Raw genomic sequence first — 27,757 nt, forward strand, 5'->3', positions numbered from 1 at the left:
CTTTTCCTTCCTTTGATTTTAATTTATATTTATATATATATATTCTTGAGGCTCCTGGCTGTTGCCATGGGGACCAGGCGGAGGGGGCTGTCACCTTCTTCCGGTTGCACACAGCGGTTTATCATACGTCACCCGCAAAACGCGCCTGCGTGGTCGCTGGCCCCGCCCCCTTCCCCTCAGTTCCGCAGCCGCGCAGCAGAATGGCGGCTCTTTTGGAAAGTGTCCTGGCGACGAAAGCGGACATCAACACGGTCACAGCCTGGCTGAGCAACCGGGAGGTGAGTGTGCGGCAGCCCGGGGCCGCACGGGCGACCCTTTGAAAACCCGCGTGACTTTTATACCCCGCGATTTACGTGATGACATCGCTCGCAAGTCGGTGTAAACAAAACTTTTAGCCGCGGGGCTAACGGGCTAACGCAGCCTGGGTGATGTCAGGGCTCTGTGGACGTGACGCTTCCCCCCCAGTCGGGAAGACGGTTCACCGTCAAGTCAGATCAGATTTAACCATCGGTTCTTACTGGTGTCAGTGTTAATGTTGTTTAAACAGGGCTGCGCAGGTTAGCAGAGGTTAGCCAGCACGTTGTTAGCAAGGTTCACTAGCTTGTTTCTGCAGAAATGTCCTGAAGCTGTGCAGCTAATCATTTGTTTACCTATTTACTCTCTGTCTCTAATTGATACTGGATCAGTGTAGATCATCTGTGATATTCCATCTATTTACTCTCTGTCTCTAATTGATACTGGATTCATCAGTGTAGATCATCTGTGGTACTCCATCTATTTACTCTCTGTCTCTAATTGATACTGGATTCATCAGTGTAGATCATCTGTGGTATTCCATCTATTTACTCTCTGTCTCTAATTGATACTGGATTCATAAGTGTAGATCATCTGTGATACTCCATCTATTTACTCTCTGTCTCTAATGGATACTGGATCCATCAGTGTAGATCATCTGTGATACTCCATCTATTTACTCTCTGTCTCTAATTGATATTTGATTTATCAGTGTAGATCATCTGTGATATTCCATCTATTTACTCTCTGTCTCTAATTGATACTGGATTTCTTGAATCATCTGTGATACTCCAGCTCTAAACACATCTCAAAACGTCACGATGTGTCTCTTTCCAACAGGAGAATGACAGGCTGTCGTTCAGTAAAGCCGGGCTGACAGTTCACAAGCAAGAGTTTGTCCCTTTCCTTTTAAACTTCCTGAGAGAGCAGAGCAGCAAAGCACTAACCCACGGCCCCACCACGCCGGCCAAGACCCCCAGGCCTGCTGCACAGACACAAGGCGTCACCGACAGGAGGGGTTGCAGGTCTGCTGATGACGGAGCTGGGTCGCGGAGTGCCAGCCGGGTCCAGCTGTTTTCTCAGGCCTCCACGTCTGTGTCACCGGGGACTGAGTGGGATGCGGCTGCTCAGTCAGAGTCCCACTGTCTTAGCGGGGTCAGCGCCCTCAGCAGCCCCTCCTTTACCCCAACATGGAGCCCTGCCTCCAGGCCCTCTGGCTCCGAGCGCCGGTCCAGCCAGAGGATCAGTCTTGGGGACTACATGGTTTCCCCTCCGGACCAACACCACAGCCCAAACCTGCAAACGCAGAAAGGCCGCAGGAAGAGTGGTGCTGGCATGGCCGGACAAGGAAGACAGGGAGGAGGACGCGGAGGACATCACAGCGATGAGAATGGACGGTGGGACAGTGGGGGGAAGCGGTCAGGTCGAGGAGGAGGAGGAGGAGGAGGAGGAGGGTACAGTAGGTCAAATGAGCAGGTCTCACCTCCGTCTGTGGGGCAGCTCAACTTAAACAACTTGGAGGATTTCCCTCCTGTTGGGTCGTCACCGGTTTCACCAGCGTGAGTCCACAACTCTCAGTTCAACTAAAATAACACTGACTCCACCTTATTATTTATTTTCAGCTTTGTCTAACCAGTTGCATTCCTCCTCAGGGCATCCAAACCATCAAGGAGAATAAACCCAACACCAGTCAGTGCAGAGCGGCCACTCTCCAAACCAAAGACCTGTTTCACCTCCACACCATTCAGGAAGCCTACTTCTCCCCCGCCAGGGATGGAAGCACTTCAGGGGCTGATGACAGTGGGCAGCCCGCTGAGCCTGCAGGAAGAGAGGGAGCTTCTGAAGAAGGAGAAGTATGTGTACTTCTCCTTTTGCACTAGTGTGACATTGGATTGCAATGTCACACTTGTTGACCTTTCACTTTTGAAGAAGGGTGGCACAAATATTTGTTTATACTTCTGACCATTTCTAAAAGCCTTGTACCGGTCTCCATTACACATGTGGTAGTGCTTTGCTCTACAGGGAGTTACAAAAATATAAACTAGACTTTGTAAGGTATATTCTGTTTACTCATTATTCTACATATATTGTCCAATAGAAATTTTGGTCTGCAGCATCACTTTTCTGTTTTTAACGATGAGGACTTTGTTGTTTTTTAGGTCAAAGCGAGCCCAGCAGGTCGTTTCTCCTTTGCCCTCGTCTCTGGACCCTTGCACCCCGACCAAGGCAGGGTTTAGGATCGGATCTAAAGTTACACCTGACCAGCAGACGTCTAGTCCTGAACCATCCAAAGTCACCTTCTCCTCGGAGCTGGATCTCTTGGCAGAGCTGTATTGTACCTGCATTTCTGGTAAATGGCCACAAGGTGTCATAACTGTGCTAATTTAAAGTAAATGGGGGGGAAAAATAAATAAATAATGTTAAAATATAATGTTATATAAATAATTTCCAACACAATCATTTTAAGTGATTTTAAATCTAGTAAATATCTGTTAAGTCTCCAAAAACGAGGATAAGTGATGTGTTTGTGTCGTCATGTCTTACAGAAAACCTCGTGCCAAACATCTTCCTGGAGCTTTTCTTTGTGATGCAGTTGTTGACGTCTCGGTCGCCCCACTCTCCCAAAAGGGATGAACAGGAAAGCTTGTTTGCTGTAAATTCAGGTGCACAATTAGCTTTGAATTTCACCTGAATCATATTGTGGATTCTCAACTTCTGTTTACTTTGAAATTGAGCCACTTTATTCATGTTTTCAGATGTTCTGGAGAGATGTTACCTACGACGAGTACACAACTGTGTGTATTTTGCAGTAAAGGTTCTGGAGAAGCAGTTTCAGTGAGTTTGATTCTTGTTTTCTTTTCCTTTAAGAGACACTACTCCTCCAGTTGATCTCCGAGTTTATTCATAAGCTTCTCCTTTTGTCATGCGTAAGGTTGGTGGCTCATTTGGACAAGTGTACGCTGCGTCTGCTGGCAGAGAACGAGAGGATGGCGTCTTTCTCTCCAGATCTCAGGGACCGTCTCGCTCAAGCCCAGGACAGAAGCACAGCCAAGGTAACGTACTTGTATTTTATTTTGCAAGTTTAAGTCTTAGGGTTATTGGCTTATGTTATTAGAATATGTTCATAATCTGTCTCTAAATATTTTAGACAACTTAATAGAACAGTCCTGTTCTATTTGTTGGGTTTAAATATGTTTTTAGTATTTGTCCTCTTCTCTTCCAGCTCTCTCCCTCAGTTTCTACTTTCATCCACTCAGTCCCGTTCCGTCCTGCCACAGACAACAGGTCCAACTTCGGAAGTGACAAGGCCTTCCACACTTTTAAAAAACAGAGGTATATAGCTGAGTCAAGTTTGAGCATTTAAAGTAACTGCTGTTTCTGGATTTGACTTCATCAGTTTGCACATTTGTATTTTATATTTTTGCCCATTTCTCAGAGATATTTTTTATGAAATCCTGCGAGAATGGGAGGATTTTCACACGGAACCAGGATGGAACTTTGCTTCTTCGTTAGGAAACAGAATACGGCAAGTTTAATGATTTATTCTGTAATTTAAAAATCTAAAAATAGTTGTAATGTAATACATGTATCTGTTCTACATTTGCTCCTTTGTTTCATTCTTTTGTCTTCTTCTTTTTTTTTTAGAGGAATGATGAATCAATTGACCGCTGCTGGAAACCATTCTCATTTTGCGCGTCTGTTCCTGAAGCAGCTCGTTCAGGTAGACTGTTGCACCTCATCTACATTTACATAATAAATCTTAACTTTTTAAAATAATCTCGAATGTCTAAAATGATAATATACACCCTGATGAAAAATAATACATAGTAAGAAAAATAAAACACCCCAGCAGTTTTCTTCCCTGTCTTCTCCCCAACACACTTTACTATATAAATAAAATCTTTTTTTTGCAGATGTGTAAAGGCCCCCGTGTGAACAGCTCTCCCGGAGATGCCCCTGACAACGACCTGCTAGGCATGCTGGGAGCTGACGGCTTGGGGCGTCTGAAGCGTCTTGAAGAGCGTCTCATTCAGCCTCACGGAGTCGTTGGTCCTTGTCCTCCTCCGTCCTTCCCCGGCCACCAGGAGTTCTTCAGTGACTTTCTCCAGGCAGCGAGCTGGTGAGACGATACGTCTAAGCAAATATCATGTTGCTGAGCTGTACCAGTAGAATGTTAAATTGACACAGGACAGACTTTTCTTTTTGATTCACTTAACACATTTTCCTCGACTTTTCTCTATGTGAGCTCACTTGTCTTCCTTGTTGTGTACCAGCTGCCAGCTGAACCAGCACCTGCAGGACAGCCTGTGTCAGCAGCTCCTCCAGCTTGACGAGGTGTCCATCCTGAGCCCCCCTGCTCCCACTGCAGAGGGAGAGGAGGAGGGGGATGGAGACATGGAACAGCAGGTGAACTTTCAGAGTCAGACAAACAAACATTATTGAAGCCAGCAGCCTGTTGTGTTTTTTTACATTTTAGTTATTTTATTGCAGCTTGTATAGTATGTTAAAATTAAAAACATGCCAGATTTCAGAAAGACTACTCTTGTACTCTACTATGTGCTGTTAACTATTACTTAAATCTTTTCCTTCTCCCCCATCAGGACGAGAAGCAGCGTTTCACCTCCGTGCTCCTCCTCGCTCGACTTCTGGCTAAGTTTCTAGGATTCATTTCTTTCCTTTCTTACCAAACGTCTGAGAGACCATCCAGAGAGATTCAAGAGACTGCGATAGCGCTGCGCAGCAAGGTGAGGAAAAACAAATCAAGAATGTTTATAAATTAATGAAGTAATTCACTGAGACCCCTTTCAAACAGAGCAGTTTAAATGAACTCTCTCTTGGTCCGTCAGAGCGTTCCAGTGCTGGATGTGTGTGCTGTGCTGAGTAACAGTGTGAAAAGGGGGCGAACCATCCTGACTGTCCCCTGGCTCGTGGAGTTCCTCTCCATGTTGGACTCTACCGGGCCCCTGCTGCTCTGCTACAGGACTGCATTAGGAACGCTGCTTCTCCTGTACAGGTCGGTCTCCTGTTAATAATAATAATTCATGTCTTCAACATCTTAAAAGTGTCAAAGTGCAACAATGATATAACACCGTCATGGTCAAACTATTTTCAGTTTGCCAGGCTGGTATCTAATTTCTAAAACTTAAGTACAACTAAAATCCAAAATATTATTTTTAATTATATATTTTTTGTGCATATATTTACCTTTTAATATTGTACAAATACTACACAAATAGAGTCGTGCACTGGAACATCTGCTATTAATATCTCGATGTATTATTTTGTAGAAACTTCTAAATGAATAGAACTCATGAACAGAACTTTTAAACAAACAGAGGAAGAACTAGAATGGCACTCAGCAGAGCACTTACTGCCTCCAAGGCCCAACAAATTCTCCAAGGCCCCTTAAATTCAATGAAACTGCACAAACAGTCAAACAAATGCTGATGAAAACATATAAAATCTCTTTCTTCCATATTGTTTTTGTGGATGTTTGACCGCTCGTTGTCCTTCTCAGAAAGTTTGGTTTGATCTGACTTTTCTGTGCTTGTAGGAGAATGTTGCTGAGAGGATGTGGAGAAATGTGTTACCTGAACAAACTGCTCATGCTGTCTGTGTTAGGATGGCTCTTCCAGGTGAGACACGCGTTTGTTTGCTTTTGTAAAGAATAACATAAAATGAATAGTAGAATACAATTTAAAACATACAGAGCTCATTTTTGCCTATAATATGACTGTAACTTTCTTTTACACAACAGTTACATGTGATTGAACTTGTTGTGTTTCCCTCGTGTAGATTCCTGTGATCCCTGAGGACATCTTCTTCACCAGTGAGTTCACTGAGGTCGCTAAGCTGGAGGACGGCAACACAAGCAGCACAGCACTTGTAAGTAAAACATTCATTCTAGTAGGTTTTTCTGCATAAAACACCCACTGCTTGTTTTCATTTATACTGAGGGCCTTCTTGTTATTTTCAGGACTGTATCCCCCTGGTGGATCAGCAGCTTCTCTATACATGTTGTCCGTTTCTTGGTGAGTGGAAATTTGTTGACCTTATGTATTGTGTTGAGGATTATGGGCACATTTTTTAAGTGTGTATTTGCAGCAGTGCTGTTAGTGCGTTCTCTGTAGAAGAGGTAAATGCTGTTAATCAGGAGCCAGAGGTTTTATGTTACCTGCCTTGTTTTATCGGTTCAGGTGAGTTTCGTAAGCTCCTCGCAGCCTTCGTGTCTGGGAGCACGTCCAAAAGCGGAGGAATTATCCGCAAGATCACTCCCACGTCGGCTGAGCTCAGGGATATGCCCGCTGCCAACAGGTCCCATCAGAAACTACACGTGAGTAAACGAGGGAAGCTGTCAGGAGAAATTCCATACGGCATCAAAAAACTAAAATAAATATATACTATAAACCAACCGTTTAAATGTGACAGGTGGACCTGGAACAAGCCTTCTTTCACAACCAGCCCCCGTCGCTGCGTCGCACCGTGGAGTTCGTGGCCGAGAGAATCGGATCCAACGGCGTCAAGCACATGAAGTGAGTATCACAGAGCTTCACTGTGCATGCTGTGAGCAGATCTAGAGATTTCCAAGCCATGAGTTTCTAAATCATCTGTATCATTCACACTGTTTATATTCTACTTTGAGGAGCTTTCCACCAAATTACTTTTTAGAATTGAAAAGGACTTTCAGAGCTGCAGGTAATCTGTCTGCAAACTTGGTTGGTTGCCTACCTAAGAAGGTAGTCACTGGTCAACAGCATAGATTTACCAGCACTTAGGTGGTGGCTGATGGGAATTTACCACCCTGTGCAGATGTAGAAATTCTTATTTTCTGCATGGTATCTGAGTTCTGTTAAAAAAAATTTTTTATTTTTTTTTAATCTATGTGTTTGTGTGTTGACATATATTTGTGGGTTTTTTCTGCAGAGCTACGTTGGTGAATGAGTTGGTGGAGAGAGGAGAGAAGATGCTGAGAGATGGACTGGAGATGCCCAACTCACATCCGTCAAAACTGAATGAATCCATCTGCGCTCAGCTGTGTGTTGCAGGATTGGAGGCCCTGCCGAGAGCCACGAGGTACAACAGCTTCTTATACAAGCAGCAAGCAAAACTGTCTTCCTGTCAAGTCCATAGATTTATGGCCCTCACATTTGATAGTCGGAGAAAGGATTGCTTATTTGGGAGTATTTCACTTCTGTGGGGTAATCCTATCTTTATGGTAATCTCTGTCTGCTGTGATTTGCAGGTTTTGTTGTGAGAAGAGTCCTGAAGCCATAAGAATTCTGCTGCCGGATGAGACCTCTCCTGCTGTAAGTCCCGTAGAGAATTACCATGTAAAACGGATGATGTGATGTTATTAAAAAAAAAACTTTCTCAAAGCCTCTGAGACTTCGACACGGTCTTTAACAAATTCATAAACCGTCTCTAAATGCAGATTAGATGTTTATAACACGGTCAAAACTTGTGACTATCTCTCTGCAGGTCCTGACCACATCGGAGAACATCACCAAACGTCTTGCAACAGAAAAGGCCTGCAGCTGGCTCTCTGCTAACATCACAGGTAGCTGGTTCCAGCACCATGCTTGTGTTTTTACATGTTTGTACTCTGTGTTTAACGCATGTGACGTACACTGAATGCAATTCCAGCTATTTTCCAGGAGAAGCTTCTATTTCATTCCTTTAAGAAAATGGAAGTTACTATATATTTGTATAGTGTACATGTTGATTTCAAATGTGTAACTTATAATTTGAACACAGACATGCTGTAATCATCAGTGTGATGAAGCATGTATGTGAAACAACTGTAGAGTCCTTTTCTCTTGATACTGAAACCTCAACTCAGGATATTTCCAAGTAGAAATCTGAAACTATTGCTCTTTTCTTTCTCTGAATATGTATCTGACATATTTTTTATCTAAGACAACCTGAGGCCTGGGATGACTGTGGCTAATGGGTTCTCCTTGGCCCAGACCCCATCCTGTCACCAGGTTTCAGTCAAATTGATTCTGTAGTTTTTGCGTAATTCCTCTGACAGACAAACAACATAACCTCCTTGGAAAAGGTAAATTGTGTTTACAGGCCTACTTAATGAAAATTCAAAAACACTGCTATGATCCTCTATAGAACTGAGACTTGGACACACTGCCCACGTTACGTGTGAGAGTTGATCGCAGAACATCTTGGTTTTCGTTCCTTTGTCCTCGCTGCTGCTGTGGCGTGTCATCTAGAGTTTCGTCGCCTCGCCTATTTGTCACATGTGATACGTGTGGTCACCTGTAGATGGTTATTTGGGTCTCATACCAGCAGGATTACACAAAACTGACACCTTTCACTGCAGTTTCATAAGATGGAGCTGACGCCAGTGTGTCTGCTGCTGAGCCGATGGTGTGGACACGCTTGTGTATAAGCCGCAACAGTTCAGCGGGGTAGACACCATGAATACCTAATGCAGAGATTGTGCCTCGAGTGTTAAAACTCTCAGTCCTGCTCGGATCTTGTTACAGAACATTTAAACTGTAGAAGATCAAATGAAGAACCCAGTGAAGGGCAGTGGTTAAAGGTTCCCTGAGGACATCACATCTAAAATTTCCTTTCTGTTTTCCCACCCTCAGCGCTCATAAGGCGAGAGTGGAAGAGCAGATATGATCGTGTGATGAAGGCTCTGGGCAGCCCGGCGGCTCCAGACTCGGGGGACGTTGAGCGGGCCGTGGTGGAGTTGGTCGCCCAGGAGCAGTCAACAACTCCCAAGAGAAAACAAGGAAGTGAGCGAGTAATCTCCTGCCCACCGCAATGCAGCCACAGTGCGTCGCTGCCTTCGGACATCCTCATTGAGATGAAGGTTTGCTCCGAGAACACGATGCAGTATTTCACCACTTAGCTTATTTGGTCATATTTGTCTGGATTTCTATGCTCATGTCTTTTTTCTTTTTTTTAATGCAGGAGTTGTTGAGCATCGCTGTCGGCCCCAGGACTGATGGGGAGCTGCCCACAGACTCTCAGCTGAAAACACTGCTGCACAGAGTGGGGGACGCTCTGGCCTGCAGAAAGGTACACGGGACAACACAAGTGATAGACCTGTACTGGGTTTACTGAATTCTGGTCAGCACTGGTCACACTCTCCTTATCTCCTCACTTAGTTTTCAACTGTGATGTCAGAGCTGATGCTTCTGAACACTACTGTCCTGCTGGCCTGCAAACTGGGTAAGAGGCCATGACAACAATCTCTTTATGACATGTTAAAATGTAAACTGATAACTGTTTGTTGAGTAAATTGCCCGTGCTGCTGAAATGGAAGCAACGTAAGGGAACTTTCACAACTACCGCATTTTGTCCCCGACCCTCAGACTTTCAGATTGGTTCACAGCAAAGGATTTCAGACCATTTGCAGGAAGTTGAGACAACATTTAACAAAAGAAGAAGTAAAAGAAGTGCAAGCGGCGCACAGGATTGCTTGTAGTCTTCACCTTCGATGATATATTTAAAAGACAAGGACGTTCATTTTGCTGGTAGTAGCAACATAATGATATTAAAGTGGCAATAAATTTAAACAAAATGAAGTGGTTCATTCATTTACTCACTTCAAATACTTCTGCTTTCGTCTATACACTTCATTCAAATCAGTGAGTGAATACAATGGTCAAATTGGTCAAATTTGCCCCTAAATTACATTGTAAAACCAAAACTAACTAAATGAACCTTGACATGAACCTTGATTTGGGACCATGGTGTGAAAACGCGTAGCTACATCCAGACCTGAGTTTGTGTTGTGTGTCCCCCGCTCAGTGTCTGCAGAGCTGCCGGTGCTGCCTGCGCCTGTGTCTGTGTGCAGCGGAGGGGGTGAAGTTACTGCGGCTCCCGGTGCAGGTTCAGAGCCTCCTGTCAGATCGCTACTGGAGCAACTCGCTGAGCTGTGGGAGAGAGACTGCTGCTCCTCCGCCCCGCTCCACCTGCTCTTCAGCCCACTCACCGTCTCTGCTGTGCTGAAAGCCAACGACACGGAGGTACATCCTTTACCTCTCTACCGACATACTGTATGTGCATCTTGATTTAGTTTTTCTCCTGTGTATTTTGTATGATTTCTTTTTTCGGTCAACCACCAGATAACCAGGAACATTTGGCTCATTGGATTTCCCTTTAGATCTGTAGTTTCTTTCCTTGTGTCGATAGTTTACACTGTCTGACAGGAATGTTGAATTTATTCATTTCTCTGAGATCTTTATCATGTTATAATGCGTTTCTCTGTGTCTTTAGTGGAACAACTACCTGTTCCTGGTCAGAAAGCTGGTCGACCGAGGGATTCTGAGCGAGGAGGAGGTCATATCTCATTGGAGGAAGCTAACAAACCTGGCCCTGCCGGCGGTGAGCGCTCTCTGCTTCTATTATCATACATTCCAATGGAACTATTACTTCCACTGGTGATTTGACCTCTTTGACTCCTTCCCCGCTTTTTTCTGCTCACTTTGTTCTCTCATTTCGGTCTCATTTCAGGAGCTGATAGAGAAATTTCAGCTGCAGTCTCAGAGAATTAAACTCTCCCCGCCTCTGGCTGAGTTACCGAGTCACATGGACATGCTGCAGGTCTCGCCTCAGACGGTAGAGGGCGCTACGTGACAATGATAACCCCAGCACATGTCCCATGACATCTTCTGTGTGATCACCACAGTGTTTTAAGTCACATCTGTCAGCGTGGTGTTCAAGGGGAAGAGACACTTCTGGGTGAATTCATGGCGTTGACCACTTTTCCAGTTGACCATCAAAGCCGTCAGCTCCTGCACAGCGAACTTCAGACTTTTGTTCTTCTCCTTCTTGTGAAGTGTCAGCAGCCTTTCATGAATCCCTCTGCTCTTTTGCTAAGGTGCTGGCGAGAACCAGAAAGCCCTGCCAGTCAGTTGTAGTAGCGAGGGACCTCAACAGCTCTTACCTTAGATCTTAGAACCTTCCTGCAAGCAAACCTGTATACGATGTTGTGTCTGAGGGGAAATACTAGGAGATCAAGCCTTTCAAACAGTTGAGAGCCGACTGTCGAGTAGCCGAGCGTTAGCGGAGACAGGAGAAGGGAGACAGAGACGGGTATTTGGGAGTTTTTTGCAGCCGAGAATGTAAACCGAGCAACTTTGTTTCTGTGCATTTCTCGTGTTGACACCCAAGTTTCTAGCAAAGATTCCAGAGCCATTGCATCAGACAGTTTCTAAAAATGGACTGAAGATGAATTTATTCCTTATTTTAGACCAAACAGAGACAATAAACGTCTTAATTTTTAGTGTAGCACTTTCACAAACTGCCTTTGACCGTCACTACTCGTGAATTGCATGTTTCTCTTATGAATGCGAGACTGCATTTGTGATCGTTTTTGTTCATGTTACATGAGCGCCATGTTTTCTGCTGCTTTTAAAATACAGTATTTTTTATGTTGCCACAAAGTTTAACATGTAATAATAAAGATGTATTCTGGTTTAAGTGTGTCGTCATAAGTTGTCCTCTCTTACTAAACTTGAAGCACCAATGCAACAATCAAAAACACTTGATAACAAATAAATGAATCATTAATTATACAAGGAACATAGGTATTGTCTGTGAAATGTATTTAAAGGATCAGAAGTAAATGTACTAGGTTCCTGTGACTGATGTTATTAATTAAAGCAACATTTTAGAGTTCAAGCTTTTTGAAAAGATTTAGAAAGATAAATTGTGGAGTGAAAAATTCTTGAGTAATTGTACGTCTTAGTTACTTTCTAAAACTGGTTGTTAGTCTTGTTAAAACTGATTTTATAGTTTTATAATAGATAGAATAAAAATACAAAACTGTTGGGAAATAAGGTACAATAAAGCCTTAAATCTTTTTATCTTGCGATGTCTAAATCTTTTATTCTTATTCTCAAATGTTTGACTTGACTGGGATAAAGCCATTATTCACTCAATTTCAAAATTGCACCTCATAACTTTTAACTAATAAATAAAAAAGTTATTTTGAATTAGCTAAGACTAGTTCAGTCTTTTTTGTCATTTGACACAAGTTTAAATTTTGTCTTTTTGTCTTATAATTTTAACTTAAGAAATCAAGACTCTTGGGCTTTTAATCTCTAAATGTGATTCAGTTAATCTTGTACCTTTGATCTGTAATTTGTGTAAATCAAACATTTGACTTGAGTGATTGAAAAGATGATTAAAAAGTTAACATTTTATCATTTTGACTTAGGCAACTAACAATTTACTAACAACTAACACATTTTCTTTTAATTTTTTTTTAATAATTTGGACTTTTTATCATTCAATTTTGACCCATCATGAAGATTTTTGTCTTGATTTGTTCCTTTATTAGTTTATTCTTACTTTATAGTTTTGTCCCATGAATCTGATTATTACAAGTCAGCAGAATAAAGCACAGTCACCTGACATTAGGAGGATTTAAATAATAACAGACATGCAAAGAAAAGATTTGAATGTGTTTGGAGGAGGAGTAAGAGGAGGAGTGAGAGGAGGAGTAAGCAGACTAAGAAGAAGAGGAAGAGGAGAGGAGGAGGAAGAGGAGTAAGAAGAGGAGTAAGAGGAGGAGTAAGAAGAGGAGTAAGAGGAGTGAGAAGAGGAGGAGTAAGAAGAGGAGGGAGAAGAGGAGTGAGAGGAGGAGGATAAGAAGAGGAGTGAGAAGAGGAGGAGTAAGAAGAGGAGTGAGAAGAGGAGGAGTAAGAAAAGGAGTAAGAGGAGTGAGAGGAGGAAGAGTAAGAAGAGGAGTAAGAGGAGGAATAAGAGGAGTAAGAAGAGGAGTAAGAAGAGGAAGAGTAATAAGAGGAGTAAGAGGAGTAAGAAGAGGAGTGAGTGGAGGAGGAGTAAGAAGAGGAAGAGTAAGAAGAGGAGTCATAGGAGTAAGAGGAGGAGGAGTAAGAAGAGGAGTAAGAAGATAAAGAGTAAGAGGAGTAATAAGAGGAGTAAGAGGAGGAGGAGTGAGAAGAGGAGTAAGAGGAGGAGGGTGAGAAGAGGAGTAAGAAGATAAAGAGTCATAGGAGTAAGAGGAGGAGGAGTGAGAAGAGGAGTCATAGGAGTAAGAGGAGGAGGAGTGAGAAGAGGAGTAAGAAGATAAAGAGTCATAGGAGTAAGAGGAGGAGGAGTGAGAAGAGGAGTAAGAAGATAAAGAGTCATAGGAGTAAGAGGAGGAGGAGTGAGAAGAGGAGTAAGAAGATAAAGAGTAAGACTAGTAATAAGAGGAGAAAGAGGAGGAGGAGTGAGAAGAGGAGTAAGAGGAGGAGGAGTGAGAAGAGGAGTAAGAAGATAAAGAGTCCTAGGAGTAAGAGGAGGAGGAGTGAGAAGAGGAGTGTCCCGCGGCCTCTCTCCTCCCTCTGTGTCCGGCAGGAAGTCTCAGTCTCCGGCTCGGAGTTGTGGAGGAGGACCGGCGAGGCGGAGGGCGGGAGAGGCGGTGGATCCAGGAGCAGCAGCCGGGCAGAGGATGAGCTGAGCGGGCAGCAGGAGGCAGCTCCCTCCCGCCTCACCTTCCTGTCGGACCGACACACACTCGACATGCTCACACGGGGAAAGTTCATTTCACGGCAGCTCTCCGGTGCGAGTGAAACCAGCGGGACACATCATGGCCAACGTTAAAGTGGCCATTCGGGTGCGTCCTCCCACTGCGAGGTAGGTGCCAGTGTTAGCTAACTTCTGACATCTGCTACCAACATCCATGGAGCTTCTTCACCAATGTTCACTCTCTGCTGTGTTAGTCTACTGTCTGACTGTTTGTCTGAGCTGCTGCTAGTGCTGCTAACCAGGGGGGTTGTTGTAAACAAAACACAACATGAGCAGCATTGTGTTTTGTTTTGAGCTCATGTTTGTGTTTAGCTTTCTGGTGCACAAACAGAAGAAGAAGCTAGCGTGTTAGCTTTCTGTGAAACTTTGTGGCAGCTGAGTGAAGTACAAACACTGAAGCTGGTGAAGGATTAAAGTGTTTATATTCACACTTTAACCAATTAATGGGGTTTGTTATTACTAATGAATTGTGGTTTACAGTGTATTTCTCCCAAAACCACAATATTAAACTCATTAAACTCCAGTTTCCCCTAAGGTGTCTTTACAATGAAGACAATCATTAGATCTAGTATGTTTTATATTATATTTGTTATCTATTTTTCATATTTATACTTGCACAAATACACCACAGCTAATTCCTTGTATGTGCAAAACCTGCTTGGCAATAAAACCTGATTCTGATTCTGATCAGTCAAATCAATAACAAATTAATCAACCAATCAACACTTTTAACAGACATTTGTTAGTACACGATAGTTAACTATCTAACTCTCTATATAACTACGTTTAAAACACGTTTTATTGTCACCTATGGCTCTGCAGAATTATTTAAATTATTCATCAATTAATCAGATTTTCATTAGTTGCAAACATGAAAATAATTGAATTGCATTCTGTTCGTATACATATGCTGCATTGGTTTGTCCCAGTGCCTGGAGCCATATGATCTCCATGTTTTAATGACTGCATATGGCTCCATCAGATGGAAATATTCTTGTGCATTACTTTATACTGACATTAACATTACTCATTTCACTCAAACCACAGTTCGGAACATCAAATTAATCTCATATGCCCTATTTTTTCTTCTTCTGTTGATTGAACAATCATCTGTTAATTCATACATTTGCTCATTTTACTTTAAGCGGCTTAGTGAGACACATTTATGGCACAGAAAAAAAAACGTTCCCCTTTATTTTTCCAGTGCTGTAAAATCTGCTGCTGAAGCAGCAAAGTAACACGAGGAAGTTGTAAAGTTGCTTTTTCTCTTCTCTGCAACATGTTGAATAACAGGTCTTCAGGGTCTGCGCATATAGAGCATATAAATGATATAGTGGTACATGAAATTGCATTTACCTCCTGCAGGACATTTCTGCAGAGGTGCTGAATCTAACGTCCACTGCGGCACCATGACAAAGAATTATTCAAGCTATGAAGCGCTGGACAATGATTCTTTCAACCGGTCTTCCTGGTGTTTTGCATAACAAAAGAATTTCTTATCCATAATGTTCACTTGTGCGATTCTGTCCTTCCTGATTTCTGGCTCTGACACTCACACTGTCCTCGTTTCTATTGTAGAGAGAAGGATGTGTTTCCTTAAGTTTATATTAGAATAATGATATGCTGCATGGCAGAGATAACATTAGCACCAGCCCGGTTGAAGTGCATCCCTCATACGGTTGAGGCACAGATAGAAGTTTGTAGTTCTTTGTTTTAGTTGACCTGTCGGATTCAGTGCCCCCCCCTGAGAGAACAGTCAGCCCCTCACATGTGCGAGAAACACGTCAGCCCTGTTGTGAAATTGCTCGTCTTGGGTTCGTATCAAAGTGTGTTTTTTTTTTTATGAGGTTGACTATTTTCCACCCCCAGCCTCCACTTCTCCATGCTGGGTAGAGCCTGAGGTTGACTGTTGGTGGTTTTGGGTTGGGTCCTCGCTGCTGGGGTTGGCAAAATGAGTCCCGATCTGTGAGGCACTGGGGGGGGGAGCCAATGATTACAACAGCCCCCTGTCTGCCCCTAAACCCACCACAGAGACGGAGAATTTGCACTACAGTTGCCATCATTATCGCTCCTGGAGATTGAAAACTCTCTGAGCGCCCCTTGTTTTGATTGCCTCCACTTCTGCATGTGTTGCATCAGTTGTGCCTGGTCCAGCTGTTGAAGCACACACAGCCGACAACTGACCTTGTTTTACTCTCTCACACACACACACACACACACACACACACACACACACACACACACACACACACACACACACACACACACACACACACACACACACACACACACACACACACACACACACACACACACACACACACACACTCTGTGGATTCTGTGGAGCTGGCACAGGCTGTCTCATCAGATGATCTCTTCTGCAGCGTGAGGGTCTGTTTTCATTTGAATCTGAGAGTGTTCAACTCTTAAGTGACAATTTCATGGATCCCATGCACAAGCACACAAAGAATCATTGTTGTAAGTGTCACGTGACGGCCTCCGGTCAAGTGGAACCAGCGTAAATGCATCTGGACATGCTCTCAATTATATCAACAGCAGCAACAGAGGTTTTTAAACCAATTTGAATCTGAGTGTAGGGGGAGAATCTGAGCCCAAAGGGAAGCCATTGTTAAATCTCCTGTCTGGTTTGCATTTGAAGTGGGAGACACTGATCAATACTGATTGTGTCCATTAGATCGTCTCTTCTCCGCTATTGTTTCCAACTGACTGAAGTCGACTGGGGGTAAAATCGGTTGTTCTGTCATTCACAGGGAAGGTGCGGATGGAGGAAAGCTTGCAGTTCAGGTGGAGGACAAATCTGTGAGGATCCAAAATGTGAAGGTGAGTATTTCTGTACACAGGCATCCCAACATACCTCAGAATGAGTCATGTGTTGGGGAGGGTTTTTCTGGACTGGGTGAATTGGGACTTGCGTGCGGAGCGAGGACATCACTGCTACAGGATGTTTACAGCTTTTTGATCAGCCGTTTCCTGCTTGATGTCATTGTTGTTTATTATTGATTGAGCTCACAAATACACACACACACACACAAACACACACACACACACACAAACACACACACACACACACACACACACACACACACACACACACACACACACACACACACACACACACACACACACACACATTGGGTCAAACACATTATTCTATGTTTATACTTTCTGACTGAAAGGGCTAATTTGGGGTTTGATTTTAGTTTCAGAAATGAGCGTAGGTTTCAAGGAGGTTTTGTAAATTTGGAAATAATTATTTTGTTATTTTGTGAAGTCTCGTAAGCTGATACTTTCACCAAGTTACCAACCTGCTGTGTCAGACGGCTGGGCAGACAGTCTGGTTCTGTCCCTACAATTTCAGTTTGGCACTTGTTACACACTGTTTTTGATGTGAATGTTTGCTTTGGTTAATAGCTAAGATAAAAGCAGGGTAGAGTTTGTAGATAGCTCGTTGTAGGCCTGTTAAAGATCATATCACAAACGCCCACATCAGATGTTTACAAGTAATCCGAAACCTACAAAAAGATTAAAAGTTTCAGTTCAAGTTCAGCTTGAAACTAATTTCACAACCCACGTTTGTCTCCTTCCATGCCACATGTGTATGCGGTACTTTGTTTACTTTACTTTGGTTCGATTTTAAGAGGCAGAAGAATGGAGAGAAGTTGGTTGGTTGGGGGGGGGGGTTGGAGAACCGGTTACAAATGATGTGACAGAGACAAACCACATATGGCTTCCCTCTGCCGTGGAAAAGGATCAAGACTCCGAGGCTCTTGCGGGGCTCATGGGAATAATTTATTTATGGAAAGTGGGACAGTTTAGGAGGAACCGAGACAGAAAACAGCCTGGATTTTACTGGATAATAAATGTAACGCGCACAAACAGCAAGTAATACAAGCTATAAAGGCTCAGAACTAAATTAAAACTCGTGAAACAAGAACAAGACTTCGGGAAACTTTCACAAATAGACAACTTAGTTCTCCCTAACATCATTAGTCAGTGGTGGGAGCTTTGTTGTTCCTGGAGATTTTTTTCCTGTGGCTGCTGTTGCTCTTGGCTAATCCCTCACACCACGAGGCCATTGTTGAATTTCAAGTGCTGAGGTTAAACTGACACTCTTTTAAGTGAGGAAATTGCCGTGTGCAAATTGATACCCAGAGCTTAGTGTTGCCCAATGCTGAGGAAAGATGATTTGATAAAGTCATTCATTTGATCATTGATCTAGTTTAGTTTGAAGTATGACTATAGCTCGAAGTCCAATGTTGCAGTTTGTGCATCTGATCCTGACCTCGTCAAATGTAAACATGATGTCATGGCAAAAATGTACCGCCTAATGTTTATTTAATTGTTTTGTTGACAGAAATTGTGAAAAATGACTTTCACATTTCCTTAGAGCTGAAGATGCCTTGTTCTTCTCCACCAACAGTCCTAAAAACACAAATATGGAGTTTACCAGACTATATTCAGAAAATCCTCACATTTAAGAAGCTAGAAACAGCCAATGTTTTTATATCTGAGCTTAAAGGTTTATACGATTATCAAATTGTTGTCCATGTATTTTCTATTTATCGATTAACCGACAAATGGTTTCAGCTCTAATTTGATGGTAAACATATAAAACATAATCAAACGAGGTGGCCTGTTCTCATTGAAAAATCATAATTTTAAAAGAAGTGGATCTTTAGGCTTAAAATTAAACAGTTTATTCTGGCTTTGCCACTAGAGCAGCACCATCTATTTTTCACTATATATATATATATAGTGTGTTATAATCAGTCAATATACAATCATCAGTCGTAGAGATCCTGTACAGATCAGCTGCAGGTGTCACTTTCTCCTCAAAAGACAGAGAGGATGTGTTTAGAGGAAATGAAGAGATGTACAACCTTCAATGAATTCACAGAACAGCACTAAACTGAAATGGTTGTCCAGGTTGAATGCAGTGATTTAGAAGAAATGCTTAGACGCTGGACTGTTTTCCATTGTAGCTGTGGTGTCTGGACAAGTCCTCATCCTGCTGTGTTGTTTTTCCTCAGCGGAGGATTCACTCACAGTAAGCAGAAAGGTGTTTAGTGTTAAAGCACCGAGGCGAATCGCGGGCTGTAGGAGGAGTGAAGGCCTTGTTAATGAATGGAAACGGCTGGCTTGCAATTCCACACCCCAGCAGTCCCATAAACAAAAACTGTAATACCTGGCTTTTTAGTTTTCAACTTCACTTTTCATGTTATTAAATGCACAAACACATTCATCCACATAAAAGTGTGTGTCAGGTTGTTGTGTGTTTGCTGTTAAAACAAATTCACTGACATTGCTACTGTGTGATGATAAGCATTAGTTACTTTATTGAAGATCAAATAAATTAAAAAATGTGTGCTTTAATCTTCTGTTTCCCTGCCTGAAGCTGGATGGACGTGCAGACGGAGCTGTGGATTCCAGGGAGAAGCTTCTGGAGTTTTGCTTTGACTACTGCTACTGGTCGGTGAACCCCACAGACCCTCACTATGCCTCGCAGGAGGAGGTAATGACTGAGCCTCCTAACTGGCTGTGTTTACATGAACTACAAAGCCCTCTTCTTGACCTTACACTAAATGAAATAGTATTCCTACACACTTACACTCAGTTAACTGTTGCAGCTATTTAACATTTATCCATCATTTTCACATTTACATACCATGGGGCACGCAGGAGTCCAAATAATAACTGAAATGTCTCTTTACAGTGTGTTTTAACATCTGAGTTAACATCCAGTGTTCAAGCTTTAACCTGAACTTTCTATCATGTTGCTATCATAAAACAAACTTGTGGCTTTCATCGTGGAAATTCAGCAAAATAAATGGTGCTTTGACAACTTCTCCCACAGATTTATAGGACAGCACATTCAGAAAGGAGAACCAACACCTACAATCAACATATTTGTTTTTATATGACAATTTCTTGATCTTGTCTTGAATACTGGAATACTGCCGTCAATTTTAATGCAGGAAGTGAGAAATATATCTACGTATTTGTGCCGTGCTTCCTACAGATTTGTTTATGTGCCACGTTATCTTGTGTGGGTTGAGATGACGTGTGCTGATCCAGGCTTTTGCCACAGACACCATCTCTGTACCGACCAAGAGCCCAGAGGAAACACTGACAGACCACAACAAGAGGGGCGTGTGTTGTGTTGAATGTTTGTAACACTGGTGGCCGCTCGGAGGGGGGATATGCATATCAGCTCCATCTGTTACCCAGAAGTCTCTCTGCCTCAGACATGGCCTGGGTCGAGTCGGCTTGCTTTTCATGTCGCAGCTGTGATTGGGCGACCAGATATCTTTGTGTTGCTTTGATTGGAGGGCGTCCTTGGAACCTGAGAAGGCTCCAGATCCAGAGGAAGTCTCCGAAACCTATTCACATACACAGTTCTTTTTTTAGGTAGCGTGTCTTGTTATTAATGCATTTCCATATAGTTTTCATTGTTCAGCGGAACAGCTCCAGTTGGTCCTCAGGGTCCCTCCTCTGCCGCTCCCTTACTGCCTGTCTGTCTTCTTGTCAGAGCTGCCTTTGTGTGTGTTTAAGAAAGACAGGGCTGTGATGGCGGCCTACGCAGAGCACTGAGCAGCAGATAACACAGCCTCTTCCTCTCTTCTTTTCCCCATTTCTCTGACTCTGGGTTTGTCTGCCTCCATCCTCAGCAGAATTGTGTCCAGTCACAGTGGCCTGGTCGACACAAGACATTCCTCTGTTGACCCGTGGGCGGGCGGAAGGACGGCAGTAAAGGACAGAGCTGCGGGATTTAAATCTGACCCCTTTTTCCAGCATGAGAATCAGAAGCATTGTCTCTTGAAGGAAAAAAACTGGTTTACGATCGCGTCACTAATCGCATCACGGTTGAAAATATTTTAATAAAGCACGGGGCGGTTATTTCAATGGTGCATCTGAAGAGACAGTGAGCGTATGACGGAGGGGGACAGACTGGATGTGTTTGTGCTGCGATGCAGAAATCCAGATTAATGGAGCATGTGGTGGCAGGTGGACTCGTAACTTAAGAGCCACTCTACCCATTTACAAGACATATTTTTTTCCAGAGCAGCAAAGAGCCTGTCTGAGTGGTCGGTTGAGAACATTTATTTTATATCTGCAACCAAGATTCATCAGCAATGTTCTGTTGTGTCACCTACTTTCACTTGGAGGCATTACGTGAAGGTAATTGCTCAAAGTGAGGGTACAGATTATTCTGCCTTATCAAATATGTAACCACATATATTCATATATTGTTTTACACATTTTCCAGCTTTTAAGTTGACGAAGCTTTTGCCAGCACCAGCGTTTCTCGTGATTTGTACTTATCACTTCACCCCTAAGGGACTTGTTTTGAATTCATCTTACTCTAGATCCCATGAGACTGAGACAAGGGTCTCTCCACTCCAGCACCATCCAACCACACCCAGCACCCCCCGAGAGACTGGCCTCCCAGCCCCTGTACCCCCTCCCCACTCCTCCTCTGCACTGTCGACTGGACATGTCCATGCGTCAGTGATAGTTTACACCGGATACTTGTCTTTTCTTCTGTACAGCAGAGGGACTGAAAAATAAATGTGGCATCTTAAACTCTGTGGATGCAGCAGATGTGGTTGTATTGTTGCTGCTGAGGACTCCCGACTAGAAAAAACTTTGTCTTACATGGTGGGAGGTTTAGTAATTAAGTTGTTATTTGGGTGAAAAATAAAAAAGTTAAGTAGAGAGGAAAGAAAAAGACTAAAACAGGTGAGGAGAGGTAGGATTTTTTGGAATAAAACCATAATCCGTAATGGGAACCAGCTGTTTAGTCAATGCAAGAGAGAACTGTGACTATTTGTCTAAATGCTGCCTTTGTTTCAGGCCTAGATATTGAGCTAATAAATAGCTTTCCCCACTATTTATTGACACAAACCCCTCGGCTTGTTTATTGCTTCTGACGGTACGAAACATGGGAGGGGAAAGCAAAAAGGCACGGAAAGTCAAGAGAAAGTGATTAGAGAAAATGGGAATGTAAATTCCTTGGGTGGAGAGGGAGCTGGGCAGGAGGGGAAATGGGCAGGGGGTCCTCTGTGCCTCTGCAGCTCCCAGCTCTCGCCTGCCAAACTCGCATCTGCCTCACTAAGTAATTTTTTTGCAGTTAAATTTCAGTGCTAAGACGTCACTGCTAAGGATTAGTCTCAGAGCACAATGCAGTTTTTATGGCCAAATGGAGTCAGCTTGCTAAGGGTTTTTCCCCTCCTCCTCCTCCTCCTCCTCCTCTTCCTCCTCCTCCTCCTCTTTCTCCTCCTCTTCTTCTATCTCCTCGTGCCTCGGTCTGTGCCGTGCGTGGTTTGATTTTGCTCGCGGTGTTTCTAGGTCTGTGTGTCAGTAGTGCTGCAGGCTGGGGGGGATGAATAGTTTCTCTGTGGACGGGAGGAATCCTCTACACACGTGAGCGTTTACACCCCCGTCAACACACACGTCCAGTTCAGCCTGGTTCGATTTAACTACAAGTAAGACAGCAAATAAACCATAAGCTGTCAACGAAAGAAAAATGAGATTTAGACCATATGGATACAGAAGAAGCTCATGTGATCTATGAATAGACTTACAGCTTTTTATCAGCGAAGGCAGAGGATTAAAGGAGTTTTACAAGAAAGAGTGGAACTGTTTGGATAGGTGTTTGTAGTTTTAGGTGCAGAATACACCTTCAATTGGCAGTTTACTGACTGAAGATTTAACACAGGTAGAAAAGTAAAGTGTTTGCTGCAGTTTACAGTCGTGCACATATCATTTTTTTGCTATTTGTTAATTTAAACACCTTGCTAGGGCGGCAACTGACATTTTGCTATGATTGATTAAAAGGCCTGTTATTTTCTTTCTCAAATAAAATGTAAAACACATTTTGAGGATATCAGCAGAGGGTTCGACCAGGGGCCAAGTGAAACTGAAATCAGATGTTTAAGAAATGCTTCAAGGATTTCTCAACCATCTTTTTTGTCTTTCCCTCACAGCTGCTCAAACACCAAATCACAAACACCAATCAGCTGCAGCTTTTTCGCCCTTCAGGCACGTCTGGAGGCTGTATTTTTCTTTTTCAAACGTAAAACAAAAGTTCCGAAGGTATTCTTTGCAGCCTTGGTGTTGAACGTGCTCTGCAGGTTTCTCCCTCATCTGACAAGGAAAATAGAACCATATGGCAAGAACACTCACAATCAGTATCACGTGTTTATCTCTGCCAAGCAGGTTATTTGTTTGTGTGTCTGTCAGCAGGAATACTCAAAAACAGCTGAACCGATTTACATAACATTTTGTGGAGCGGTGGGGCATGACCCAAGGAAGAACCCATAACATTTTGGATGGATCCAGATAAACGGGCAGATCCAGGAACCTATTTTCACTTTCTCAAACATGGTGAGATAGGGCGTTAGGCTTGATGGAGGTATCTCAGTCTTATATTTGAATTCATGTCAAACTCTAGTAATATTGCACCACTTTACCCCCTTGGGAAGAAATCAATACTGTACCACTGAGCTGTATGGATGTCACACAAGGCTCCTATCAGCCTGAAGGCTGGAGATGTGTTTTGCAGCCCTGCTCCACAGTGTTGTGCTCTGGCCTCTTTAATGAGGAATGGGGGAGGAGCGGCAACTCCACAAACCCCTCTCCAGATATGGTTCTATTTATTTGTTTTTACGTCTAGCCTTTGCCCCGGCCTCAGTTGCAGTAAGAGCATATGCTGGTGGAAAGTGGGTTGAACAGCCCGAGAGACCCTCGTCTTCTGCTCCTCTTTTTTCCCACTGTTCTTCGTTCCCATGCGTAGGGAGGCCCGAGTAATGAAGAGCAGCCTGTCTGTTTGGCCTTCATATCTCCGTCTCTCCCTCCTCCCTCCCTTGCAGCCTCTCCGCCCTCCCATGCTAATTTGACCTACAAATTCTGTCCAAGTGTGACAAACAAGAGCGTTGTTGAACTCCAACTAAACAGCGTCCTCTCTCTGTCTTCTGTCTCCCTGTCCTCGTCCTCCCTGTGGTCTTCCACACATTTAACCCAGTTTCTCCAAACCAGAATCCTCGCAGGAAGTCGGGCCTGGGATCTCTCGTGACATTTCTATTTCCCCGTGTCTAAAGAAGTATGTAGTTATAGCTTGAGGTCCAGCTGCTGTGTTTTTGTGATCCAGTTCGAAAAGCGTGAGACAGGAACCAAGTGACCCTTGCTTCTGCTGCAGCTGTCCACTCCTGCAGGGCGGAGAGAACTTAACTTTTTTTTATATGTATTGATAGCAGTAATGTTCTTCGTTTGACTGACCCATGGGGGAAACAAGTTGCATCTCCTTTTGCTCTAGTTTGACCACGTGCAGTCGTGTGTGTTTGCTCTGCGTGTAGAGACACCCTCCCAGTGCGAGCGGTCGCTGAGGGGAAAATTCATCGCGGTCCTCTTGGTTGCGTCAAACCTGGCAAAAGTAAAGAGGGGCTGAAGTTTTTTAAATGTGGCAAAGGGCTTCACTTAGCTTGGCTGGCCGTCTGCCATCACCCATGACAACATCTTACACACATTCACACACACTCACATAAATACTTTTCCGGGGTTCAGCGTAGAGCAGGCCACATAAAACCAGGCGAGCAATCTGCGTTTTCCACAGCCAGTGATTACAGGACTTAACTCATTACAGAGACATTACAGTATTACTTTTTCACTCCTGTCAGCCGGTCTCTATCTTGATGTCTTTCTCTTTTAAACCATCGCCACCATCTTTCAACATCTTTCACCCACTTCACCGCCTTCCTCCAAGTTTTTTCTTTTTCCAAAGTTACAAGGCCACAAACGAGACTCCCTCTTTAGAAAATGACCATTTCCCTTGTTTCAAAACAAACAGGGAACGTAGTGTTTATCATCGTTCACATCTCTTGCATGAAACCCAGCTGGTTCCTTCAGGAGAGTTTTCGTCCGAGAGCTCTGGTCCTGCTTAGCTCGCTGCACATTTGACATTCCAGCTGCGAGAGTTGGCTTTTTTGCACAATCTCTCTGTATGTTGTCACTTAGTGGATGTCATACATCTCATGTGGCAGTATTTATAGCTGTGTGCAGTCTTGTCTGCTTTATCTTCCCATCTCCTGACATTGCTTTGCTCACAGCTGCGTTCTTCATATGTGAAAGTCCAGAGAAAGCCCGGACCCAGTTGTGTACCGTAGCATTTAAAGTCACACCTGTTTTCTCTGAGGGCTGCTCCACAAGTTTTTCTACTTTACTAGAAACTTGATCTTGCAGAGATGGAGCAAAATATGTGTTATCATGGCTGAACTGTGCAAAAAGTCAACAACAGGGTTTGATTCTGGAAAACTAGACCGATTTAGACACTCAGCCACTGCCCCCCCCCGCTAAACCCGAACCCTTGTTTTCTTCTTCCTTCCTTACTCTGTGATGACTCGATCAAACTGACCTGCATTTCCTGCACAAGAATGAAAACTATATTCTGCTTTTCCTCTTTCATTGTTAGATTGTTTGTAAATGTTTCCATCAGAGGAAGAAGCAAACTCTGAAGCTTTGGTACTTGTTGTGGATGCTGCTTCCTCTCAGTCGCTTAGCCGGTCAGACACACACACCAACACACACAAACACACACATACACACAAACAACAGCCCGTTGATGACAACTGCCTCCCTGCTAATGGAGGTGTTTAGTCTGTCCCCTGTGTATTTGGAGGTGACCGACCTGCCTCCACGCTTGCTGTGGCTCTTGCCCTGTCACTTTATCTCCAGGCTGTTTTCCTCCAACTTGATTTCTGGAGTACATTTCCATTCCGGACCCGTCTCTTGCCTCACCTGCTTTGTTAACACCCAAAATACCTCCCGGTGTTGCAGGGTGCTGTAAACTGTGAACGTGACAGAGGGGGTCATTGTGTTCATTTAGGCATCCAGAGTACAATGGCACAAATTACGATCCTCTGATTTAATTTGATCTGACAGTGATGACACACGGGCTCGTTTGAATGTTGACCGTCTAGACAAACTCATACACATATTAATTATAATTATCACAGGAGGTTGAAATAAGTTTATGCTCCCTATTTTGGTTTTGTTTGCGGGTCACTGAAGTATTTTGCAGACTTTCAGTTAAAAATAAATCATTCGAAACACAGTAGAAACAGTGGAAACAATCGGATTAGTGTATAGAAATAACGAGATAATCAGGTTCAAAGAAGGATCCGATAGCTGGAGTGAAGTTCCTGCTCTTTGTGCAAAGCCTGTCGGGACCCTCAGGCCCGCCATAGGCCCCACAGTGTGAATTTAAGAGGGTCAACTTTAACAAGAGCTGTGTTGATTCTCTGTGTTTGAGGGAGGAGAGGACGTCTGTGTCTGTTTTTTTGAATAGTGGGACGAGGACAAGACGGGGGCGGCGCTGCTTTTTGTCTCCGTGTTTAAGCCTCCATTCAGCCAAGAAGCAGGGGGCAGCACTTGGTGGTCTGAGCTCCAGTGGACCGCACACTTTGTGATTGTTTGTTGAGCAACATGTAAATGAAACTCACTCATTCTCAACACATGTCTTTGCATGAAAGAAAATAGTAGGTTCTGCCTTGGCTTAACAATAATGAGTTTTTTTGTATCTAGACTTAAATTTACTGGTTTACTATATCTTGTTATATACAGCTTCATTTAGAAAGTATCCTTATCTTTTGGGGTTATTTGAAAAGTTTAAATTAGAAGTTAAACTAGATTCCTATGCATATGAACGATGACGGTTTCTACCACGGCGCCTGTTGGTGATTTATAGGGTCATTGAGTAAGACAGCCGTTGGGGGCAGCACTTTTACTAGCTGCACGTGGCTGTTGTCTGCACATGGTTGGCTAGGCTACAGAGAAATACTGTAATATGAGAAATACTGTCTGTCGGGTTCGGGGCCACAGCTGTTTGTTTTCTTTCTTTATTCATGAATCTGTATAGTTCTCTGGGATTATACAGAATGTTTGACATTTTTGCTTGATACATGATTTAAATGACAAATCTATTAATTTTATTCAAATCATTTAAACAGTTCTTTGATCTGCCATTTGACTGATTGTGTCTGTATTTCTGTGAAGTAATGATAAGAGGTAACATGATTTTTAATGTAGTTGTACTTTTATAGTCTGTAAATGGACTAAAGATTACATCATTAGTCAATAATTGAATTTGTGGATCAACAGAGATTTACACAGTGGCTATTTCTAAAGCTGCTAAATCAAATTTCAATCATCTAAATTGTGAATATTTGCTAATTCTCTTGTTCTTTTATGATAAAAAATGTAATATCTTTGAGTTTTGTCCTGTGCATTGGACAAAATAAGACATGACGATGTCACCTTAGTTTTGGAGAAATTGTATTGGCCCTTTTTTTGTATTTTCTGATATTTTATACACTTAAAAATGTATAAAATATTCAAAAAACAACCGATTAATCAATAATTGTAGTTGTGAGGTTGTAGCCCTACACTGGCGTTGGACTCTGTGTCAGTGTTGGAACATTTTACCTCTCAGAGAAAAACGCAAGGCTGTTGAATATTAACAGACAGAGATTCACACAGTCTTAAGAACAACCAGATGACCGGTGCTGCTTTCACAAAGCCCGGGCCTTTCACAACAGCTTTCAACCACATCCAACCTAAACCTATTCCCAACGTTTTGTAAGCCTAGAGTACACACCGGCTCAGCTCCAGGTCCTCGCTTCTCCTGACCGTACATGGGAGGCATGTTGACAGTATTCCCGTGTTTGATCCTGGGAGATCTTGGGAGATCTTAGAGCCTCCTCCCTCCTAAGTACACTCACCGAGCAGACTCTGTTGTCCAGACTTGATCCCGGGGGCCAGGGGAGGAGACCCTCTCACTGATCCCAGGGTGTGTTATGGTTCTGCGGGGAATGTGCTGTGTCTCAGTTCTGGACTGGACCCCCCCACCTCCCCCCTCAAGGCAAGTGTTGCGTTT

General features: G+C 43.3%; 2 protein-coding genes across 3 annotated transcripts in view; both read left to right on the plus strand.

Moving 5' to 3' along the window:
- The first annotated feature begins 137 nt into the window (after window positions 1-137).
- On the plus strand, window positions 138-11,748 carry cdan1 (codanin 1). The gene is made up of 28 exons (XM_035168792.2): window positions 138-278; window positions 1,135-1,853; window positions 1,947-2,147; window positions 2,454-2,644; window positions 2,841-2,957; window positions 3,051-3,129; window positions 3,227-3,347; window positions 3,518-3,627; window positions 3,731-3,820; window positions 3,940-4,015; window positions 4,209-4,414; window positions 4,569-4,701; window positions 4,896-5,039; window positions 5,142-5,308; window positions 5,849-5,930; window positions 6,091-6,180; window positions 6,272-6,326; window positions 6,492-6,628; window positions 6,724-6,827; window positions 7,219-7,368; window positions 7,538-7,601; window positions 7,774-7,852; window positions 8,904-9,130; window positions 9,232-9,339; window positions 9,429-9,492; window positions 10,075-10,292; window positions 10,543-10,650; window positions 10,780-11,748. The coding sequence occupies exons 1-28, from the start codon at window positions 201-203 to the stop codon at window positions 10,900-10,902; spliced, it is 4,041 nt and encodes a 1,346-aa protein (XP_035024683.2). The 5' UTR covers window positions 138-200; the 3' UTR covers window positions 10,903-11,748.
- A 1,797-nt stretch (window positions 11,749-13,545) lies between these two features.
- Window positions 13,546-27,757, plus strand: part of stard9 (StAR-related lipid transfer (START) domain containing 9) — a 38,977-nt gene continuing 24,765 nt past the window's right edge. For both annotated transcript variants that reach the window (XM_047341550.1, XM_047341551.1), the window contains exons 1-3: window positions 13,546-13,914; window positions 16,578-16,647; window positions 19,223-19,339. In XM_047341550.1, the coding sequence (XP_047197506.1) occupies window positions 13,868-13,914; window positions 16,578-16,647; window positions 19,223-19,339 (234 nt within the window). In that variant the 5' untranslated portion in view covers window positions 13,546-13,867. The remainder of the gene's footprint in view (window positions 13,915-16,577; window positions 16,648-19,222; window positions 19,340-27,757) is intronic.

This window comes from Hippoglossus stenolepis, chromosome 10 (assembly GCF_022539355.2).
Source record: "Hippoglossus stenolepis isolate QCI-W04-F060 chromosome 10, HSTE1.2, whole genome shotgun sequence".
Lineage (NCBI taxonomy): Eukaryota > Metazoa > Chordata > Actinopteri > Pleuronectiformes > Pleuronectidae > Hippoglossus > Hippoglossus stenolepis.